General features: G+C 46.5%; 1 protein-coding gene across 2 annotated transcripts in view; it reads left to right on the top strand.

The window, feature by feature from the left end:
* Window positions 1-7,343: 7,343 nt before the first annotated feature.
* LOC117529556 (membrane-associated phosphatidylinositol transfer protein 2-like) overlaps window positions 7,344-22,272 on the top strand; it is a 113,041-nt gene continuing 98,112 nt past the window's right edge. For both annotated transcript variants that reach the window (XM_034192379.1, XM_034192378.1), the window contains exon 1: window positions 7,344-7,552. In XM_034192379.1, coding sequence (XP_034048270.1) covers window positions 7,475-7,552 — 78 coding nt within the window. In that variant the 5' untranslated portion in view covers window positions 7,344-7,474. The remainder of the gene's footprint in view (window positions 7,553-22,272) is intronic.

Here is a 22,272-nt window from a genome sequence, read left to right as displayed (position 1 = left end):
GATCCGGAGAAAAAATGAGTATATCATCTAGATATACGAAGACAAACCGATGCAGGAAGTCCTGCAAGACGTCATTAACCAATGCTTGGAACGTCGCGGGCGCATTGGTGAGGCCGAACGGCATGACCAGGTACTCAAAGTGACCTAACGGGGTGTTAAATGCCTTCTTCCACTTGTCTCCCTCCCGGATCCGAACCAGGTGATAAGATCCAATTTTGTGAAAATTTGGGCTCCATGCAGGGGCGTGAACACTGAATCCAACAGAGGTAACGGGTATCGGTTGCGAACCGTGATCTCGTTCAGCCCTCTGTAATCAATGCATGGACGGAGTCCGCCGTCCTTCTTGCCCACAAAAAAGAAACCAGCACCCATCGGGGAGGTGGAGTTCCGGATCAACCCGGCAGCTAACGAGTCCCGGATGTAGGTCTCCATTGATTCGCGTTCCGGACGTGAGAGGTTGTACAGCCTGCTGGACGGGTACTCAGCGCCCGGTATCAAATCAATGGCACAATCGTACGGACGGTGCGGGGGGCAGCGTGAGTGCCAGATCCTTGCTGAAGACGTCAGCAAGGTCGTGGTACTCGGCTGGCACCGCCGCCAGATTGGGGGGGACTAAAACCTCCTCCTTAGCTGTCACACCGGGTGGAACCGAGGATCCTAAACACTCCCGGTGGCAGGTTTCGCTCCACTGAACCACAACCCCAGACGGCCAATCAATCCGGGGATTGTGTTTTAACACCCATGGAAAACCCAAAATCTCTCCAGCAGATTTCCCTCCGACCCCGTGTCCACCAGTGCTGGGGCGTGAAGGGTTAAATCCTCACTCAGGATCGTGACTGGGATTCGTGCAGATTTACGGGGTCTCCCCGCATGGGTGTTGTGACCCACCCTTAGCCCAGTCTCTAAGGACGAGTGCTGCTGTTTTGATCGTTTGGGGCATTCTCTCTGTGTGCGCTCAGTAGAGTTGCAGAGAAAACACTCTCCACGGATCAGCCTCCTTTGTCTCTGATCTGATCGTTTTTTGGCCCTGCTCGTTTCCATAGCAACGTCAGCAGGGGGAGCTGTTGTCACGTGGAGAGACCTGGCAGTGGAGCGTGGGGAAGTCGGCTCCCTTTCAGACCCGGGAGGAAGAGGGACGGCTTGTGCCTGACCACGCCCTTCATCTCGCTCCCTTCGGTGTTCTGTTAATCGGTTGTCTAACCATATAACCAGGTCGATAAGCCCGTCTAAATCCCGCGGCTTGTCCTTCGCCACCAGGTGCTCCTTAAGAACCAGAGACAGTCCGTTTACAAAGGCGGCGCGGAGCGCAACAGCATTCCAGCCGGCTCGCGCTGCCGCGATGCGGAAGTCGACTGCATACTTAGCTGCGCTCCGACGCCCCTGTCTTATCGACAGCAGCACACTTGAAGCGGTCTCGCCTCTATGAGGGTGGTCGAACACCTGTCTGAACTCCCTCACAAACTCAGTATAAACCGTTAGGAGCCGTGAATTCTGCTCCCAAAGCGCCGTAGCCCAGGCGCGTGCCTCTCCTCGAAGCAAATTGATCACATAAGCCACCCGGCTGGCGTCTGCTGCGTACATGACGGGACGCTGTGAAAAGACGAGCGAGCACTGCATCAAGAAGTCCGCGCACGTCTCCACACAGCCTCCGTACGGCTCCGGAGGGCTTATGTATGCTTCAGGGGAAGGTGGGGGGGGTCGTTGAACGACCAGCGGAATGTCTGTTTCTGGCACACGATCAGCAGGAGGAGGTGCTGCAGCAGCGCCCTGAGCACGCGCTTCCACCTGGGCGGTGAGAGCCTCTATCCTGCGATTGAGAACACTGCTCTGCTCGGTAACTAAGTCCAACCGAGCGGCGAAGGCGGTTAAGATGTGCTGCAGCTCACCCAACACGCCTCCTGCCTGTGCACCTCGCTCTCCCATTGGCTGTTCAAGCGATGGTTGACGCCCCTCGGGATCCATGACGCTGGCCGAGAAATCCTGTTGTGAAAGTGACGTGACACGGACCCACAACAGGGGGCGTTAATGAACGGACAATGGATAAGCCAAAAAGTAACAATTTAATGTTGTGAATCGCACAACAACGTACAGACAATAACAATATGGTGACTGTCAATCATACACCAGGTGACGTGTGGGCAGGCTCGACGATAGAAGACGCCTGGAGAGAGAACAGCTGGATCCCCACACAGCTTCCACCACCAACGGAGCTGAAGAACACCGGAGCCGCCAAGCCCTGCGCCCCAGGTGGCCGCTGTCTTCAGCAGTCAGACCCGGTACTGCTGGCAGAGAACAAAGACAGTCCAGATGAGTGTGAGTTCGCACACTCAGTAATCCACAGTCTGTCTTAAGTAAAGGAGGGAAAATCTCCACCTCCAATCACACACACTCGTGCAGCTCCTGGTCAACCACTTATCTGAGTTGGGGTGTGAGGCGAAGCCGTCGCTGTCACACCAAACGCTAATCCTCCAGATAAGGAAACACTCCAGGAAAACGGCTGCAAATAGAAGTTCAGGTTAAACACACACAGTGTCAGTCAGCAGAGAAATTACCTGAATGGTAGTTGATTTCTCGGCGAGGAGGTGGAGTTGCAGTCCGGTCTTTGTAGTGGTGATGATGGGTGACAGCTTGTGTTGATTGTTGACAGCTGTCACCTCCAGCAAAGCCGACGCCCTCTCGTGCTTGAAGCCCACACTTCAAGCAGGGCGCCATCTTGTGGTGGTGGGCCAGCAGTACCTCCTCTTCAGCGGCCCACACAACATAACCAGATCCTTACTCTGGATGGCATTACCCTGACCTCTAGTAATACTGTGAGAAATCTTGGAGTCATTTTTGATCAGGATATGTCATTCAATGCGCATATTAAACAAATATGTAGGACTGCTTTTTTGCATTTGCGCAATATCTCTAAAATTAGAAAGGTCTTGTCTCAGAGTGATGCTGAAAAACTAATTCATGCATTTATTTCCTCTAGGCTGGACTATTGTAATTCATTATTATCAGGTTGTCCTAAAAGTTCCCTGAAAAGCCTTCAGTTAATTCAAAATGCTGCAGCTAGAGTACTGACAGGGACTAGAAGGAGAGAGCATATCTCACCCATATTGGCCTCTCTTCATTGGCTTCCTGTTAATTCTAGAATAGAATTTAAAATTCTTCTTCTTACTTATAAGGTTTTGAATAATCAGGTCCCATCTTATCTTAGGGACCTCATAGTACCATATCACCCCAATAGAGCGCTTCGCTCTCAGACTGCAGGCTTACTTGTAGTTCCTAGGGTTTGTAAGAGTAGAATAGGAGGCAGAGCCTTCAGCTTTCAGGCTCCTCTCCTGTGGAACCAGCTCCCAATTCAGATCAGGGAGACAGACACCCTCTCTACTTTTAAGATTAGGCTTAAAACTTTCCTTTTTGCTAAAGCTTATAGTTAGGGCTGGATCAGGTGACCCTGAACCATCCCTTAGTTATGCTGCTATAGATGTAGACTGCTGGGGGGTTCCCATGATGCACTGTTTCTTTCTCTTTTTGCTCTGTATGCACCACTCTGCATTTAATCATTAGTGATTGATCTCTGCTCCCCTCCACAGCATGTCTTTTTCCGGGTTCTCTCCCTCAGCCCCAACCAGTCCAAGCAGAAGACTGCCCCTCCCTGAGCCTGGTTCTGCTGGAGGTTTCTTCCTGTTAAAGGGAGTTTTTCCTTCCCACTGTCGCCAAGTGCTTGCTCACAGGGGGTCGTTTTGACCGTTGGGGTTTTTCCGTAATTATTGTATGGCCTTGCCTTACAATATAAAGCGCCTTGGGGCAATTGTTTGTTGTGATTTGGCGCTATATCAATAAAATTGATTTGATTTGATTTTGATTTAGTCAGGGAGGTGACCAAGAACCCGATGGTCACTCTCTCAGAGCTCCAGCATTCCTCTGTGGAGAGAGGAGAACTTTCCAGAAGGACAACCATAAACGCAGCAACCCACCAAATAGGCCTGTATGAGAGAGTGGCCAGACTGTAGCCACTCCTTAGTAAAAGGCACATGGCAGCCCACCTGGAGTTTGACAAAAGGGCACCTGAAGGACTCTCAGACCAGGAGAAACAAAATTCTCTGATCTGATGAGACAAAGATTGAACTCTTTGGTTGAATATCAGTGAGTGAGTGAGTGGTTGTCTGCCTTGGTGGTCGCCATCCAGGACCCAAGGTGGATCCGTGGTGTTGTGGATGCTTCAAAGTGCATCACCAGTGCGTGCTCTCAGACTTGACACCTCAAACGAGAAAACTGATTTTTAAAATGATATGGAATTATATATATTTTTCTTTTTTAACTTTAACTGGTCAAATGACGGCAGTTGGAGGTTTGTATTCATCCAGTATAGGAGTTGGAAATGCAGTGCAGCGTTTTGACCACAGGAATGCAGAAGACAAAAACAACATGATGTCAAACTGAAGGAATTACTTCCAAATCATCTCCATGGTCACGAGAAATGAATAATCTTGATAATTCTGTCAGTAACTGTCTATAAACTCAAGCGATTCATAAATTTGACGTGGACATTCTCAAAGTAATTAGAGGGGACAGCCGAGGAGACGAGCGAGAGAGTCCCAGACCTTTTCTGAAAGATGCGCAGTAACTGAGGCCCAGCGTGAGCCGAACGTATTGATGCTCCTGTTTCCAGGCTGATCTGAAGCCTGATGATGCTGGGAAATAGATTCCACTTCCATTCATGTGTCTGTTGCGTCATCTCTCCTTCAGGTAGGAAAACGTCAAGCGGAGGTTAGAAATCATTTGGATTGTTCAATTCAAACTAGTTATCTCTGTTAGTGAAGGCCGGCTTTAGATGTACTCTGCCGACTCAAGTGTCTCTGAGCTAATGTTGGCAAGAAGGAACGAAGCTCAGCCTTCATGTGTGTGTCTCCGTCTCTCGTCTGTCTCTGTGACCTTTTGTTTGTTGGGGATTACTGTCCACTTCTGCACGTCACAGACTTATTACTGCCAGAGGAGGTAACCATTCCTCCACAGCTGTTTGTCTGCTTTGAGCACGATTACCCAAAAAAACTACTAAACCAGTTTTGTTGAAACTTGGTTAATGAGCTGTTAAATTTTGGGGTCGATCAATTAAAAGGGGCAGATGGAGGATTTTTCAGCAGTTCATTAAATTTCTCAAGTGATAACACACAGTTCTTTATGAAATTGCACCACCAACACTAGTTTCCAATTTCACAAATTTTTACCTTGGAACAAATTTTCAAGGTCAGAGTCCTGTTAGAAGCGGCTTGTCATAAGCTGAAATATAATACAAAATGATAAAAAGAATCAAATATCCGCTAAATCCACAATAAGGATCAGATGCGGATCAAACTTAGTCTGTTCATTCAGAGCGCCAGTTTGCACCTCATTGTCACTCATTTGTCACAGGCACTTTTGATTAAGATATAATGCAAAATGTACACCAAATGGGCTTTTCAATGTTAAATTCAAATGTCCACAAAATCCACAATCTGGATCTGATCCAGATCAAACTTTGTCAGGTGATAGTGAGTGTCAGTCTGCACCTCACTCTCAAATATGAGAGTGTTTGGGGCATGTTTGATTAAGATATAATGTGAAATATACATTAAATGGGGTTTTTCAGTGTTAAATTTAAATAGCCACAAAATCTATAATCTGGATCAGATCCAGATCAAAATTTGTCAGTCAATAAAGGATACCACCCTACATAACGCTTTCAAATATGAAAGAAATTTGATCTTGTTTGACAGAGTTATGAATTTTTGAAAATTCGTTCAATGTTAAAGATAGGGATTTTTCCAATTTTCCAAGATCTTTCCTGTCTTTGACCTATGACCTTGAAAGTTAAATCACCTCTTTTCCAGGATATGAATCTTCAGTAAAAAATTCACAACGATGTTAAAAAAAAAATTGTGGGCTCCAGGCTGTTCACAAACAGCCACCCAAACAGGGGCGAAAACATAACCTCCTCTAACTTCACTGGCGGTGGTAACAAACAGGTCTGCGGTTTATAAACCAGTCTGTTAGGATGCAACCCAGATTAAGCCCTTTCAAACAGTTTTTGCACTTTTTTGGATTGCAGAAGATTGTAGTAGGATGGCGTCCTGTGGAATTTAGGGCTTCATTTGTCCCACCACAACAGTTTAAAGGTGCACTGACACAAGCATGACTTTAATGCACAAACTGTGTCGAGCAGGAGAGTAAACTCGTCTTTAACGGGTGTAGACTGAACGTGAGAGGGGCACCGGCACGTGCAATTGCACAAAGAGAATTTTGAAATGTTCAAAAAATCCTTCACGCATAAATGTTGTGCTACGTGGTGCGATCTGCTCGCCAACACGATGTGCATCTCGTCAATTGGAGTAAAGAAGTGAACAGAGTGAGGTGGCTGCATCAGCGCACTGCATCAGAGTGCATTTCATCTGAACAATTATAACAAGATGTTAAATCTGTCATAAACATACTTTAACAGCTGCACACAAGAAGGAAAGAACACACAGCTGTTTTACCAAGCCATGACAATGTAAACATGACAAATAATTAACTTTTTAGACGGCTCCAAATGCTTTCTCCAGCTCGTTTGGCACGCACGTGAACGACTCCAGCTGAAGTGCTCCTCTGTTATTCAGGAAGTGATTAGAGCCGTTTTCAGTGGCCAGTTTGCAGAGAAAATGATTAATCCGCCACAAAATAATTATTTCATATATGCAGCATCCAGCACAAAGCGTGTGGCAGGCAATGGAACAAAGCTGGGAACACAGCTGGTGGGATCGATCAAGTGCATGAATCAAAGTCATGCACGTGTCAGTGCACCTTTACCTACACTTCATCTCTTTACCCATTTCTGGGTTTGCTTGGAGTTTGGAGGAGTTAAGCACAGCCAAGATGGTGACATCCAAAACCGCACTGTTTGAGCTTCAAACACCTGTGGGTGATGGCACTGAGGGTTTGTCCACTACATACACAGTCTATGATTTTTAATGTAAAAGCAGGTCCAGAGTCATGACAAAGACTTTTACTGTGAAAGTTTATAGATACTAAGTCTGTCACCTGCTCAGTCAAAGCAGTGAATCCACACTCGTGCTCTCTATTTGTAGACAGTGTGAGGATTTGGGTTGCCAGGGGATTTCAGGGATGTTGCCAGGTCAGTGGATTAGGTTGTGATGGCGAGGAGCCGGGCTGGAGGACACACAGGATGTGTAGGCTCGTGTGCAGTATGTGAAGGGGGTTGGGTTTGAAATCCTTTAAACATAAGAACACCTCGTGACTCAGACCACATTGTGTAATACATTTGCTTTTACATCCGATGGAGGGCTTTTGGACTGAAGTTTTCTTCTTTTTTGCACACACAGGTATGAGTGACTATCCCGCCGTTTGACCATGCTGCTTGGGAAGCCGACGCCGACCTAGAGGAGCGCCTTGCCTGATGCTGACGTAGACACACCCACGCGCGCGGAGGCAGCCGGATTCAAGCACAACCATGCTGATCAAGGAGTATCACATCCCCATGCCGATGAGCGTGGAGGAGTACCGCATCGCTCAGCTCTACATGATCCAGGTCAGTTAACAGTAACGACTGTTCGAGATGCTCCTGGTGAAGCACGAGGATTGAGCAGCCCATCGAAGCTTATTTCTCAGAGTGAGGCAGCCATTTGAGTTTGTATGTGAATGTGGGGAGGTCAGGGGTTTACTGTGTCGTTGTGTCGTGCTGAACCAACACAAACACGGATGAAGGGTCGGAGGGTCGGTGTTGTCTTGCACAGCAGCTGGTGCACCATATGCCCGCCGATTGTGTTTCATTTAAGGATTCATGCAAATACACACACCGACGTGTGCTTTAAAAACACATTGCTCCTAAATAACAACTTGCCGTTTTGTCCTCGAGAATGTTATAATCAGCCTCACTCGCGAGCTGCGGTATAAACTCAGAATTTATTAAAACGGACCGATTTATGGGTTGTGTTCCGCACGTAATAAACCAGTGCCAACCCTGAAGGATGTGCAGAGCAACTGAATGTAGAATACATGCAACCACTTATCAGGGTCCGGGTCTTGGTGGCAGCAGAGCAAGCAGCTCACCCCACACTTCCCTATCCTCTGCCAAGTTCTGTAACTCTTCCTGGGGATCCCAAGGCGTTCCCAACCCAGCTGGGAAATATAATCTCTCCTGTGTGTCCTGGTTCTTGCCCGGGGCCTCCTCCCAGTTGGGCATCCCTGGAAGACCTAGGGTGATGACCAGGGGAAATCCTCACCAGGTGCCCAAAAGACTTCAACTAGCTCCTTTCCTTTTAAAGAAGCAGCAGCTCTACTCAGAGTCCCTCCCAGATAGTCGAGCTTCTCACCCTGTCCAGGAGTGTAATTCCAGATACCTGACCAAGGAATCTCATTTCTGCCGCTTGTATCCAGAATCTTATTCTTTCAGTCATTACCCGAAGTTCATGACCATAGGTGAGGATAGGCGTGTAAATCGACTGGTAAATTGAGAGTCTCTCCTTCGGGCTCAGCTCCTTCTTTACCATGACAAACTGGTGCAATCTCCATAAGATTTCAGACACCACCCCACCACCCCAGTTTACCGCCACTCATGAATAAGACCCAGGGATACTTAAACTTCTCCACTTGGTTCGGTAACTCTCCACTGACCCAGAGGGGAAAATCCACCATTTTCTGACACAGGACCAGGGTCTCAGACTTGGCCTCAAACCTGTTTAGTGCCCATCAGAGCTCACCGGCTGATGAAGACCACACAGAAGAACCATATCATCTGCAAAAAGCAGTGATGCAACTCTGAGCTCACCAGGCTGGACACCCTCCAGTCCCTGACTGCACCTTGAAATCATGCCCATGAGTATCGCAATTTTGCAAGTTCTCCTACTTAGAGATGCTGGAGGGGTCTGAAATTTTCATCTTAGGTGCATGTCCACTGTGAGAGACACAATCTAAAAAAAAAAAAAAAATCCGGAAATCACAATGTATGATTTTTTTTAAATAATTTATTTGTGGGTGATTCTTTAACTACGGGCACTATTGGCCTTGTAAATGTAATTTCCACCACACCATTGCCTTACAATATAAAGCGCCTTGGGGCAACTGTTTGTTGTGATTTGGCGCTATATACATGTGCTCTGATGTCACTGTTTATCTCCATAGAAACTACCCAAACAATCTTTCATACAAACTGTTTAAAGGGACATTACAGTGTTGTGGTGGAAATTACGGCAATAGTGTGGGACAACTAAATTTTGTTTAAAAAAATCACAACAGTTGTATGACATTGAATATCCCAATTATGTTTTGATTATTTTACTGATATTTTATTCAGAGATATTTTAAAACATTAGAAAAAAGCGTTTCTTTACCATTCATTTTTATCATTGAAGATCAAAAGTCTGGGTGTGGGACAAGCACAAAATGGCAATATTTGCATATAATGATGCTGAAAAAAGGTGAAAAAGTCATCATAGACTACTAGAACAAATTTCTTAACACACTTTCATTGTAAAGATAACTATAAAAGTGTGAAATTTCCCCTTTTTTCTGTTTTTCATACAATATGATCAAAGGACATAATAAGTGCCCATAGTCTAAGAATCACCCTTGTATGTTACTGCTGCAAATAAGTATTTGAACACCTGTGAAAATCAATGTTAATATTTGGTACAGTAGCCTTTCAGAGGTCAAGCGTTTCCTGTAGTTTTTCACCAGGTTTTCACACACTGCAGCAGGGATCTTGGTCCACTCCTCCATACAGATCTTCTCCAGATCTTTCAGGTTTGGAGTTTCAGCTACCTCCAAAGATTTTCTATTGAGTTCAGGTCTGAAGACTGGCCAGGCCACTCCAGGACCTTGAAATGCTTCTTACGGAGCCCCTCCTTAGTTGCCCTGGCTGTGTGTTTGGGGTCATTGTCATGCTGGAAGACCCAGCCATGACCCATCTTCAATGCTCTTACTGAGGGAAGGAGGTTGTTTGCCAAAATCTCGCAATACATGACCCCATCCATCCTCCCTTCAATATGGCGCAGTCGTCCTGTCCCCTTTGCAGAAGAGCACCCCCAGAGTATGATGTTTCCACCCCCATGCTTCACGGTTGGGATGGTTTTCTTGGGGTTGTTCTCATCTTCTAAACATGGTAAGTGGAGTTGATTCCAAAAAGCTCTATTCTGGTCTCATCTGACCACATGACCTTCTCCCATGGCTCCTCTGGATCATCCAGATGGTCACTGGTGAACTTCAAACGGGCCTGGACATGTGCTGGCTTGAGCAGGGGGACCTTGCTGCCCTGCAGGATTTCAAACCATGACAGCATCATGTGTTACTAATGTAATCTTTGTGACTGTGGTCCCAGCTCTCTTCAGGTCATTGACCAGGTCCTCCTGTGTAGTTCTGAGCTTTCTCAGAATCATCCTTACCCCACAAAGTGAGATCTTGCATGGAATCCCAGACCGAGGGAGATTGACAGTCATCTTGTGTTTCTTCCATTTTCTAATAAATAATCATAACAGTTGTTGTCTTCTACCAAGCTGCTTGCCTGTTGTCCTGTAGTCCATCCCAGCCTTGTGCAGGTCTACAGTTTTGTCCCTGGTGTCCTTAGACAGCTCTTTGGTCTTGGCTATGGTGGACAGGTTGGAGTGTGATTGATTGAGTATGTGAACAGGTGTCTTTTATACAGGTAACAAGTTCAAACAGGTGCAATTAACACAGGTAAAGAGTGCAGAATAAGAGGGCTTCTTAAAGAAAAACTAACAGGTCTGTGTGAGAGAATTCTTGCTGGTTGGTAGGTGATCAAATAGTTATTTGCAGCAGTAACATACAAATAAATTATTAAAAAATCATCCATTGTGATTTCCGGAGTTGTTTTTTTTTTAGATTATGTCTCTCACAGTGGACGTGCACCTAAGATGAAAATTTCAGAACCCTCCATGATTTCTAAGTGGGAGAACTTGCAAAACCGCAGGGTGTTCAAATACTTATTTTCCTCACTGTAGCTGCATCGTTAGCGTGCATGCTAGTGCGAGTCCAAACAAGGGAACACATTGCTTGATGTTTCCAGTCGTGCAGCGTGTTATTATACCGGCCTGTCCGTGCGACAGGTAGCAGACGGCCTCCCACCTGTCTGATTCGACATTTAGCTCATCCAAGGGATTCGGACAACAGTTACTCTGGAGCCCTGGAAGGTGAAATAAAAGAGAAGATAAACTGTAAATAATGTGCTTGAAATATGAGCGAGTAATGTGATTTGCTTGAAAAAAACACAGTAATCAGAAATTAAAAACTAAAGTTCACAGGTACAAGCTGCAGGTTGAATTTCCACCTGACCTGTCGGCATCACTGTGGTTCTTAATGTTGGTTGGTTTCTGCGGTGGGGTTTGTTCTTCGGTGAGTGTCTGTGTACCTGCAGGCTGTGTCTGTTGTCAGAAAGTGAGACTGAAGAAAGTGTAATGACACAAATGTATAACGTGGATAAATATGTGAAAGGAACAAAACACATCATGAAACATCTCAACAGCAAATCTCTGTACTTCAGTTTGGATCATGTGCAGGATTTTTTTAGTGCACGTGTTCGCACACACACACACACACATAGAAGCCATACTGGACCCCTCCCCTCTGGCTCAGCGTCACAGTTGAGTACCGGTTGCCGTGGTAACCAGTGACATCAGCCGCAGCATGGCAGGAGCTGCCATCATTTGTTTGTATGGACGAAAGAAGGAGACGCCGAAAGGGAGGGGCAGAGACAGACAGACGGACAAACAGAGGAATGGGTGCGGTCAGCACCGGTGTGAGTGATGCTCACGATGGTGTATGAGTGAATGTTCTCGGGATTATTACTGTGTAGCCTAACGCATTTTGGTGCAATCCCACCCGTAAACTACAGCTCAGCAGACGCAGCAGACTTTTGTCCACATCTGTCTGGACAGTCACATTCTGACTGTATGCCGACTTCAGATCAGCCCGTTGATGGGGATCATTTTGGGAATGAATGAATTGAGGCTTTTCAGGTTTCAAATCCTGCAAAGCCTCGGAGAGGTCGCTGCACTGTGAGATCTCAGTAACATTGAGAACTGCATTGAGACTTTCTGATCACGCTGCACTTTAACCGCTGCACACAGACAACACCATTAACATCGCAACATAAAACTATTTTTATATTGTGCCTAAAACTCTCATGAATATATTCTTTGGGTTTATAGACGTTGTTATTGTGTTTATTTTAGGTAAATACGTGAGAATCACAGTCTGTCTCTCCGTTATTTTCAGTGGGAGCTGCTGTGAGCTACAATCGCTTCCTGATCATGTCGTTCTGGGGGAAAGTGAAGTTTGCTCTTTAACGTCTTGATTATTGTTCTTTACAACACTGTTTGTCCTCTTTGCTCCAGACTAATATATATAATATGTCTGAAATTTGATTTGCGTTTATTAAATTCCACGCAGATTAAACATAACAGACACGGATTATTTGTTATAATTGTTTTAGCAAGTTTTCAGGATATCATGCAGCAGTCTCTTATTAACGTGCCAAAAAGCATAAAAAATTAAATTTTTGTTGTATAATATTCATTTATAATTGTCATCATGTGGATTCTCTATGTTGTTTGACTGCAGCGACTCTCTGGCACGCAAGGGATTATGGGATACGTGAAAACCCCGAATGGATGAATTTATTCATCACACACAGACCTAAAATAGCAAAGAATTTTCACAAACAAAACAATCCACCAACGCACTCGTGCCCAAAAGAGTGCAGGTAGAAGCAAAAGCGTATAAACGCCCTTTAACCAAAAAAATAAAATTGTATACAAATGTGTAGAAAAATATACATGTACGAGGTCTGTCAATAAAGTATAGGTCCTTTTTATTTTTTTCAAAAACTATATGGATTTCATTCATATGTTTTTACGTCAGACATGCTTGAACCCTCGTGCGCATGCGTGAGTTTTTCCACGCCTGTCGGTGACGTCATTCGCCTGTGAGCACTCCTTGTGGGAGGAGTCGTCCAGCCCCTCGTCGGAATTCCTTTGTCTGAGAAGTTGCTGAGAGACTGGCGCTTTGTTTGATCAAAATTTTTTCTAAACCTGTGAGACACATCGAAGTGGACATGGTTCGAAAAATTAAGCTGGTTTTCGGTAAAAATTTTAACAGCTGATGAGAGATTTTGAGGTGATTCTGTCGCTTTAAGGACTTCCCACGGTGCGAGACGTCACGCAACGCTCTCAGGCACCGTCGTCAGCCTGTTTCAAGCTTAAAACCTCCACATTTCAGGCTCTATTGATCCAGGACGTCGTGAGAGAACAGAGAAGTTTCAGAAGAAGTCGGTTTCAGCATTTTATCCGGATATTCCACTGTTAAAGGAGATTTTTTTAATGAAAGACGTGCGGACGGGTCCGCGCGTCGGGACGCAGCCGACGCAGTGCGGCGGCACAGGAAAAACACCTCCGTGTTGATAACCATTTGTAAAATCCAGGCGGCTTTTGATGGCTTTCAGTGGAGTGAGTATATGAGAAATTTTGTGTTCCAATAATTAGTGCTAAATGTATTCAAATCAATAAAATGACAACGGTGCCCAAATTTATGCACCTGCCTAATTTTGTTTAAATAATTATTGCACACTTTATGTAAATACTAGAAACTTCATTTCACTTCTCAAATATCAGTGTGTTTGTCTATTTAACTGAAATTTCTGATCCAAACAACCAATGATTTATAAAGGAAAATCATGGAAATCATTAGGGGTGCCCAAACTTTTACATACAACTGTAAGTCTGTCCGACATTCCCTTCTCCCAGAGTGGGGGCGGCGGAGGCTGATCCGAGCTCTCCCCAACTTATGAGTAAGATGGTTTTGTTCTCGCTCACTACTCGTCTCCACAGTAGAGATGGAAATGAACAATTTATCAATATCAGTACATTATCAGTTCTGCTTGTTGGACTGAGTCTTATTTTGGTTGCCTTGTGCACCACTTTTGATAAGCAGAACTGGTGCTGTGGGATGAACCACAGCACCAGTTCTCAATCAATTTTCTATATGCAGAAAAATTGAGGCCTACAGAGACTTTCAGTGTCAATGCAGCTGTTTTCCTGCTTGACGTCTTGATGTTATATCTGAAAATAAAAGAGGCCTTAGTTTTCAACACAGAACTGTCAGAAAAAACATGTTGTCATTGATAAGAGTGGTGCCGTCTTATCTGGCTGATCTGGTGGAACCCTACGTGCCGGCCTGGGCTTTGCGGTCGCAGGATACGGGACTTCTCTTTGTTCCCAGGGTGAAGAGGAAGTCAGCGGGTCAAAGAACTTTTTCTTATCGTGCACCCGCTCTGTGGAACGGTCTTTCTGCAACCGTGAGGCAGTCACAGTCTGTGGACATTTTTAAGTCAAGACTTAAAACCTATTTTTATTCTTTTTTAAAATTTATTTTAATTTTTATGTTGAACTGTTCTGTGTTGAAATGTTCAGCTTTTGTTGTGCTTTGGCACTTTATAAGCTGATTCAATTGAACTGAATTTAAATAAGAGAAATTGTGTACTTGGTTTCAGTGCTTTTGCATACAACTGTATACATACATGATAACTAATACAAAATATAAATTAATCAGTGAACTAAAATTTCAAAACACAAACATGCAAACAGCAGTGCACCAAAAACAAAACAAAATCCATAAACCTAAATCATCATGCTGTAACAAGTCATTAAATAATTTTTATAGAGCCATTTAAAGCCAACCAAGTTACCGAATGAAACACACACACACACACACACACACACACACACACACACACACACACACACACACACACACACACACACACACACACACACACACACACACACACACACACACACACACACACACACACACATCTCTAAGCCATACAACATAGCTGGGCTCACTCCCATCTCATCAACATTCCATTTCACTCTTGCAGATACCTTTCTATCACACATCACACCGGCCACTCTTTCTTCACCCTACCAAAATGGGTATTAGTGGTTCAAGCCTCAAGGTCAAAACCTTAGCTAAAATCATTGCGCCCACATTAATGAGCGACACAGGTCTGTAAGAAGCTGGGTCTTCAGGGTCCTTGTTTTTCTTTTTCAGAATCAGAGTAATACTGCCCACTGACATTATTTCAGGCGGATGGTGCGCAGTATCAAAGGTATAGTTATATGTTTTAGACAGATAGGGAGTGAGCTTGTCTCTAAAAGCCTTGAATGATTCCACTGGCATCCCATCTAGGCCCGGGGATTTTCCACTGTGTATTAGGGTTATTGCCTCTAAGATTTCCCTCTCCTGAAAAGGTTTGCCCAGAATTGATGTTGCTCTTTAGTCAGCGTTAGTAATTTAATTTTTGAAAAGAACTTGTCAGCTGCATCTTTGGTGCTGTTGCTGTCAGATTTGATGATAGAATGATACAAACACTGAGTTTGTTGTGTGGGCCGCTGAAGAGGAGGTACTGCTGGCCCGCCACCACCAGATGGCGCCCTGCTTGGAGTGCGGGCTCCAAGCACGAGAGGGCGTCGGAGCCGCTGGGAGTGACAGCTTATCAGCTTATCAGCACCAGCTGTCACTCATCACCATCACTACAAAGGCCGGACTGCAACTCCACCTCCTTGCCGAGAAATCAGCTACCGAACAAGGTAATTTTCTCTGCGGTGATTATTATTGTGACTTAACAGTGGTCTGTGTGCAGCCATGTTCCTACGAGGTCTATTTAAGGCTGGATTGGCGGACAGTGAGAGGACGACGGTCTTCGTCTCTCACTCCATCCAGGAAGGAGACCAACAGGAGCTGCACGGGTGATATTGTATCTGGAGGTGGAGGTTCTCCCTCCCGGAGGAACTACTCAGGGAACGATTACTGGGTGTGTCTTCACACACCCACCATTAACTGTTTCTGTTTCTGCCAGCAGTACCTGGTCTGACAGCTGGAGACAGTGGCCACCTGGGACCCAGGACTTGGCGGCTCCGGTGTTCTTCAGATCCGTTGGCAGTGGAAGCCGTGTGGGATCCGGCTCTTCTCTGGACAGACGTCTTCTATCCTCGAGCCTGCCCACACGTCACCTTGTGTATGATTGACTGAACTACTCAACTGCAATTGTCTGTATTCCGTTGTGCAATTCACAACATTAAATTGTTACTTTTTGGCTCATCCATTGTCCGTTCATTACTGCCCCCTGTTGTGGGTCCGTGTCACTACACCTTCCCAACAGGATTTCTCGGCCAGCGTCATGGATCCCGAGGGGCGTCAACCATCGCTTGAACAGCCAATGGAAGAGCGAGGTGAACAGGCGTCAGCAGGAGGCGTGTTAGGTGAGCTGCAGCAAATCTTAACCCCTTTCACTGCTCGGTTGGACTTAGTCACTGAGCAGAATGTTATTCTCAATTGGAGGATGGAGGCTCTCACCGCCCGGGTGGAAGTACAAGCTCAGGGGGCTGCTGCAGCACCTCCTCCTGCTGACCGGAGGCCTGAATCAGACATTCCGCTGGTCGTTCAACGACCCCCCCCCACCATCCCCTGAAGCTTACATAAGCCCTCCGGAGCCGTACGGAGGCTGTGTTGAGACGTGCGCGGACTTCTTAATGCAGTGCTCGCTCGTCTTTTCACAGCGTCCCGTTATGTACGAGTCAGACGCCAGCCGGGTGGCTTACGTAATAAATCTGCTTCGAGGAGAGGCACGCGCCTGGGCTACGGCGCTCTGGGAGCAGAATTTACGGCTCCTAACGACGTATACTGGGTTTCTGAGGGAGTTCAAACAGGTTTTTGATCACCCCCATAGAGGCGAATCTGCTTCTAACTTGCTGCTGTCAATCAGACAGGGGCGTTGGAGCGCAGCGGAGTACGCAGTCGACTTCCGCATCGCGGCAGCGAGGTCCGGCTGGAACAACGTTGCGCTCTGCGCCGCCTTCGTAAATGGACTGTCTCCGGTCCTGAAGGAGCATTTACTGGCTAAGGACGAACCGCGGGATTTCCATGGGCTTGTTGTTCTGGTTATACGATTAGATAACCGATTAGAGGAACACCGTCGGGAGCAGGGCGGGGGGCGTGGCCGGGCACGAGCCGTCCCTCTTCCTTCCGGGTCCGAAAGGGTGCTGCCTTCCCCACGCTCCACAGCCCGTGACTCCCGTGTGGCGACAGCTCCCCCTGCTGATGAAGCTATGGACGCGAGCAGGGCCAAAGTTAAATCAAATAACAGACAACGTAGGCTGGCCCGCGGGGAGTGTTTTTTCTGTGGCTCGAGTGAGCACCTACAGAGGAACTGCCCCAAGCGGTTAAACGACAACGCCCGCCCTTAGAAACTGGGCTAAGGGTGGGCCATAACACGCACGCAGGGAAACCCCGCAAATCCGCACGCATCCGAGTTACGATCCTGAGTGGGGATATGACCCTTCACGCCCCAGCACTGGTAGACACGGGGTTGGAAGGGAATCTGCTGGACAGCAGATGGGTAAGGGAAGTCGGGCTCCCTCTAGTGGCTCTACCTTCACCATTGAAGGTACGGGCACTAGATGGCACCCTTCTTCCATTAATCACACACCAGACACAACCAGTGACATTGCTGGTGTCTGGTAATCACAGGGAGGAGATTGTGTTTTATGTAACACCTTCTACCTCCCGTGTGATTTTGGGTTATCCTTGGATGATAAAGCACAATCCCCGGATTGATTGGCCGTCTGGGGTTGTGGCTCAGTGGAGCGAAACCTGCCACCGGGAGTGTCTCGGATGCTCGGTTCCGCCTGGTGTGACAGCTAGTCACACCAGGCGGTGACTGCACATAGACCACCATCGGTTATTTGGGACAAGATGGCGCCTGTGTTTGTTTTGGCTGCTGCTCGTCTGTTGCCGCGTCAAATTTTTGTTTTGGTTCTGATCGTGTGTGCTGTTATATTAGCTTTGACAGGCAGCGGTTGTGTTTGTGCTGTAAGGACTTATGACCGCAGCTCTCTTTTCAAAATTAAAGAGTCAATGGAATGCCTCTTTAATGACTGGGATCGCTACAAACAAACTTTTCCTCCCCCGTTTGTCTGCCCTCCTTCCTCCCAGGAATACCTGATGTTGTTGTGATGTCCAGGTAATCCTAAAAGGAGGAGAAGAAGAGGCTGCAGAGCAGGCGTCCAGGTTCGGGTCAGGCGTGAAGTACGGGCGGCGGCCCGTATACATCGGAGGTGTAGATGGCCCGGTCCTCCTCCTGCAGGATATGGCTGGCTGTGCTGCCCTGTTTACACATCCCACCACCCATCTGCATAACGAGGTTCGGCCTGTACGTCCCTGGATTCCTGATGGATGTGCCTGGACTTCGGGTTCATCTTGGCTCTCTGTGTGTACATCCACGGAGCAACGTCGGTCCTGCTGGTACAGCTGGGCGTCACGTGATCATGGGAGATGTCTGCAGGCAATCCCACTGCACCCCGTTGGCTCGACGGATTCGTTAACGCTGAGTCGGATTGGACTACTGAATGCCCGCTCCATAGCAAATAAAGTGCTCTCTATTAATGAGCTTTTCGTCAGGAAAAACCTGGATTTTCTTTACCTCACAGAAACGTGGCAGAGGGAAAATGAGTTCATTCATTTAAATGAGCTCTGTCCTGTGGGTTGCTTGGCTGTTGGGAAGCCCCGCCCCTGCCGCCGTGGTGGAGGACTGGCTGCGGTGTACCGGGACAGGTACACATGCAGACTCACGAGCGCAGAACACGCCCCCTCTTTTGAGGCGCTTATGATGGAAGTTGGTTCCTCGAATAAATTTTATTGCATATTGATTTATCGCCCTCCAGGTCATGCTGGGACTTTTATTAAGGATTTTACAGATTTTTTAACATCTATAATTTGTCTGGAAAAGGTTTTGATTATTGGTGATTTTAATTTACATATTGATGATGACACTTCCAGCCCAGCTAGGGAACTTATATCAATGGTTGAGGCTTTTAATTTTAAGCAGTATGTGTCAGGCCCCATCCACACTAAAGGTCACACCTTGGATTTAGTTTTTGCATTGGGCTTGCATATTGCCAATGTGTGTGTGGAGGATGTTTTTCTGAGTGACCATTGCTGTGTTTTCTTTGATCTGATGGCCCCACCTGAGCCTAGATCAGTACTTACTAGGGTGGAGAGGAGGATTATCACAGACTCTTGATTTCCTCAAATAAGAGCTCTTTGACACAATCAGCTCTATTGTGTCACCTGCTGCTGCTGTAACTCCTGTTCTTCCTAAAACAAGTAGTGATGAGTTCCTTAATTTCTTCATTGACAAAGTCAGAGTCATAAAAGATAGGTTGCTGCTCTCATTGCCCTCTTGTTGTGATTCCCGGTATTTGGAACCTCCCACTCAATGCTGGACCTTTTTTAAGCTTGTTACAATTGAGGACATTCTATCTGTCATCAACATAATGAAACCAACCTCTGGTATTTTGGATGTAGTTCCTTTTAGATTGTTTCTGAATGTTTTTGACTCTATTGGGCCTTGTGTTGTTAAAATTTTCAATATGTCTTTGTCGACTGGTGTGTTTCCTTGTTCTTTTAAACATGCTGTTGTGGAACCACGGCTAAAGAAAGCAGGATTGGACTCTATGGAACTGAAGAACTTTAGGCCAACTTTAGGCCAATATCAAAGACCCCCTTTTTGGCTAAAGTCTTGAAAAAGGTGGTCTGTGTCCAACTTAAATCATTTTTGCAGACTAACAACATCTATGACACATTTCAGTGCGGGTACCGTGAGTTTCATTCCACTGAAACTGCCCTGTTGAAGGTGGCTAGTGACATTATGATGGCCGCTGATAGTGGTAAATGTTCTGTGCTAGTTTTATTGGATCTGTCATCTGCATTCGATACCGTTGACCATGGCATTTTGATTAATAGATTGCGGGATATGGTTGGCATGTCAGGTCCTGTATTAGAGTGGTTTAGCTCTTACTTGGTTGGTAGAACTTTTAGTGTTTCTGTGAACAATGTGATGTCTGAATCTGCTGATCTTTTGTGGGGTGTCCCGCAGGGCTCAGTCCTGGGTCCGATTTTGTTCCTGCTGTATATCCTTCCCCTTGATAAGCTGATCCAGCAGTTCTGCGATGTGTCCTACCATTTCTATGCCGATGACTTGCAGCTGTACTGTTCTTTTAAGACAACTGAAGCACAGAAAATTTGTTCTCTCATTAGTTGTCTCACTAAAATTACAGAATGGCTTACTGAAAACAGCCTGCAGTTGAATTCTAATAAGACTGAGACATTGACTGTAGCTCCAGATAGTGCTATGTCTGTCATTAAGAATCACCTTGGTAATCTGAGCAGCTCTGTTAAAGGCAGCCTGCGTAACCTGGGTGTCATTTTGGATGGAGGGATGTCTTTGGAACATCACACCAGGCAGCTCGTTAAGAACTGTTTTTTCCAAATTCGAAACATTTCCAAATTACGCAAAATGGTGGCTTTTAATGAGCTAGAGATGATTGTGCATGCATTTGTTTCTTCACGACTTGATTATTGTAACAGTCTCTTTACATGCCTCAGTAAGAAAGAGCTGGCCCGCCTGCAGGTAGTGCAAAATTCTGCTGCACGACTTCTTACCCGCACCCACAGGAGAATGCATATTACTCCTGTCCTCAAGTCTTTACATTGGCTCCCTGTTTTTTACAGGATAAATTACAAAATCCTTGTGCTGACCTTTAGAGCTCTACATGGGCAGGCACCGGAATACATTAAGGACCTGATCCAGCCTTATGTTTCCAGCAGGAGTTTAAGGTCTTCCAATCAGAACCTGCTGATGGTTCCCCGAACTTGTTTTAAAACTCGAGGGGACAGATCTTTTAAAGCTGTGGCACCTCGCCTCTGGAATGAGCTTCCCTGTTCTCTTCGCTCACTGGATTCTGTGGATGTTTTTAGACAGCAACTAAAGACACATTTTTAAACTGGCATTTTAGTGTCAATTTATTTTATTGTTCTATATTTGTATGTGTTGTTTTTATTGTCTATTTATATCGTGTGAAGCACTTTGTGACCTTGGTCTGTGAAAAGTGCTATATAAATAAAGCTTACTTAGTAGTGAGGAGGTTAAAGTCCCCCCCAATCTGACGGCGGTGCCATGTGAGTACCACGATCTTGCTGACGTTTTCAGCAAAGATTTGGCATTCACCCTTCCCCCGCACCGTCCGTATGATTGTGCCATTGATTTGATACCGGGCGCTGAGTACCCGTCCAGCAGGCTGTACAACCTCTCATGTCCGGAACGCGAATCAATGGAGACCTACATCCGGGACTCGTTAGCTGCCGGGCTGATCTGGAACTCCACCTCCCCGATGGGTGCTGGTTTCTTTTTTATGGGCAAGAAAGACGGCGGACTCCGTCCATGCATTGATTACAGGGGGCTGAACGAGATCACGGTTCGCAACCGATACCCTCTGCCCCTGTTAGATTCGGTGTTCACGCCCCTGCATGGAGCCCAAATTTTCACAAAACTGGATCTTAGGAATGCGTACCACCTGGTTCGGATCCGGAAGGGAGACGAATGGAAGACGGCATTTAACACCCCATTAGGTCATTTTGAGTACCTGGTCATGCCGTTCGGCCTCACTAATGCCCCCGCAACGTTCCAAGCTTTGGTAAATGATGTCTTGCGGGACTTCCTGCATCGGTTTGTCTTCGTATATCTAGACGATATACTCATCTTTTCCCTGGATCCTGAGACTCATGTTACGCATGTACGTCAGGTCCTGCAGCGGTTGTTGGAGAACCGGCTGTTTGTGAAGGGCGAGAAGTGCGAGTTCCACCGTACTTCTTTGTCCTTCCTGGGGTTTATTATCTCCTCCAACTCCGTCGCCCCTGATCCGGCCAAGGTTGCGGCGGTGAGAGATTGGCTCCAACCAACAAACCGTAGGAAACTACAGCAGTTCCTCGGTTTTGCTAATTTTTACCGGAGGTTCATCAAAGGCTACAGTCAGGTAATTAACCCCCTGACAGCCCTGACCTCCACAAAAGTCCCCTTCACCTGGGCGGATCAGTGCGAAGCCACGTTTATGGAGTTGAAACGCTGGTTTTCGACTGCGCCAGTTCTGGTGCAGCCCGATCCAAAACGCCAGTTTATAGTCGAAGTGGATGCCTCTGACTCAGGGATAGGAGCCGTGCTATCCCAGAGCGGGGAGTCCGACAAGGTTCTCCACCCATGTGCCTACTTTTCCCGCAGGTTGACCCCGGCTGAAAGGAACTATGACGTCGGCAATCGGGAACTTCTTGCGGTGAAGGAGGCTCTGGAGGAGTGGAGACACCTGTTGGAGGGAGCTTCGGTACCATTCACGGTTTTCACGG

The sequence above is a fragment of the Thalassophryne amazonica genome, chromosome 17 (assembly GCF_902500255.1).
Source record: "Thalassophryne amazonica chromosome 17, fThaAma1.1, whole genome shotgun sequence".
Lineage (NCBI taxonomy): Eukaryota > Metazoa > Chordata > Actinopteri > Batrachoidiformes > Batrachoididae > Thalassophryne > Thalassophryne amazonica.
The sequence above is the reverse complement of the archived record's forward strand: the minus strand, read 5'-3'. Positions and strand labels throughout refer to the sequence as shown.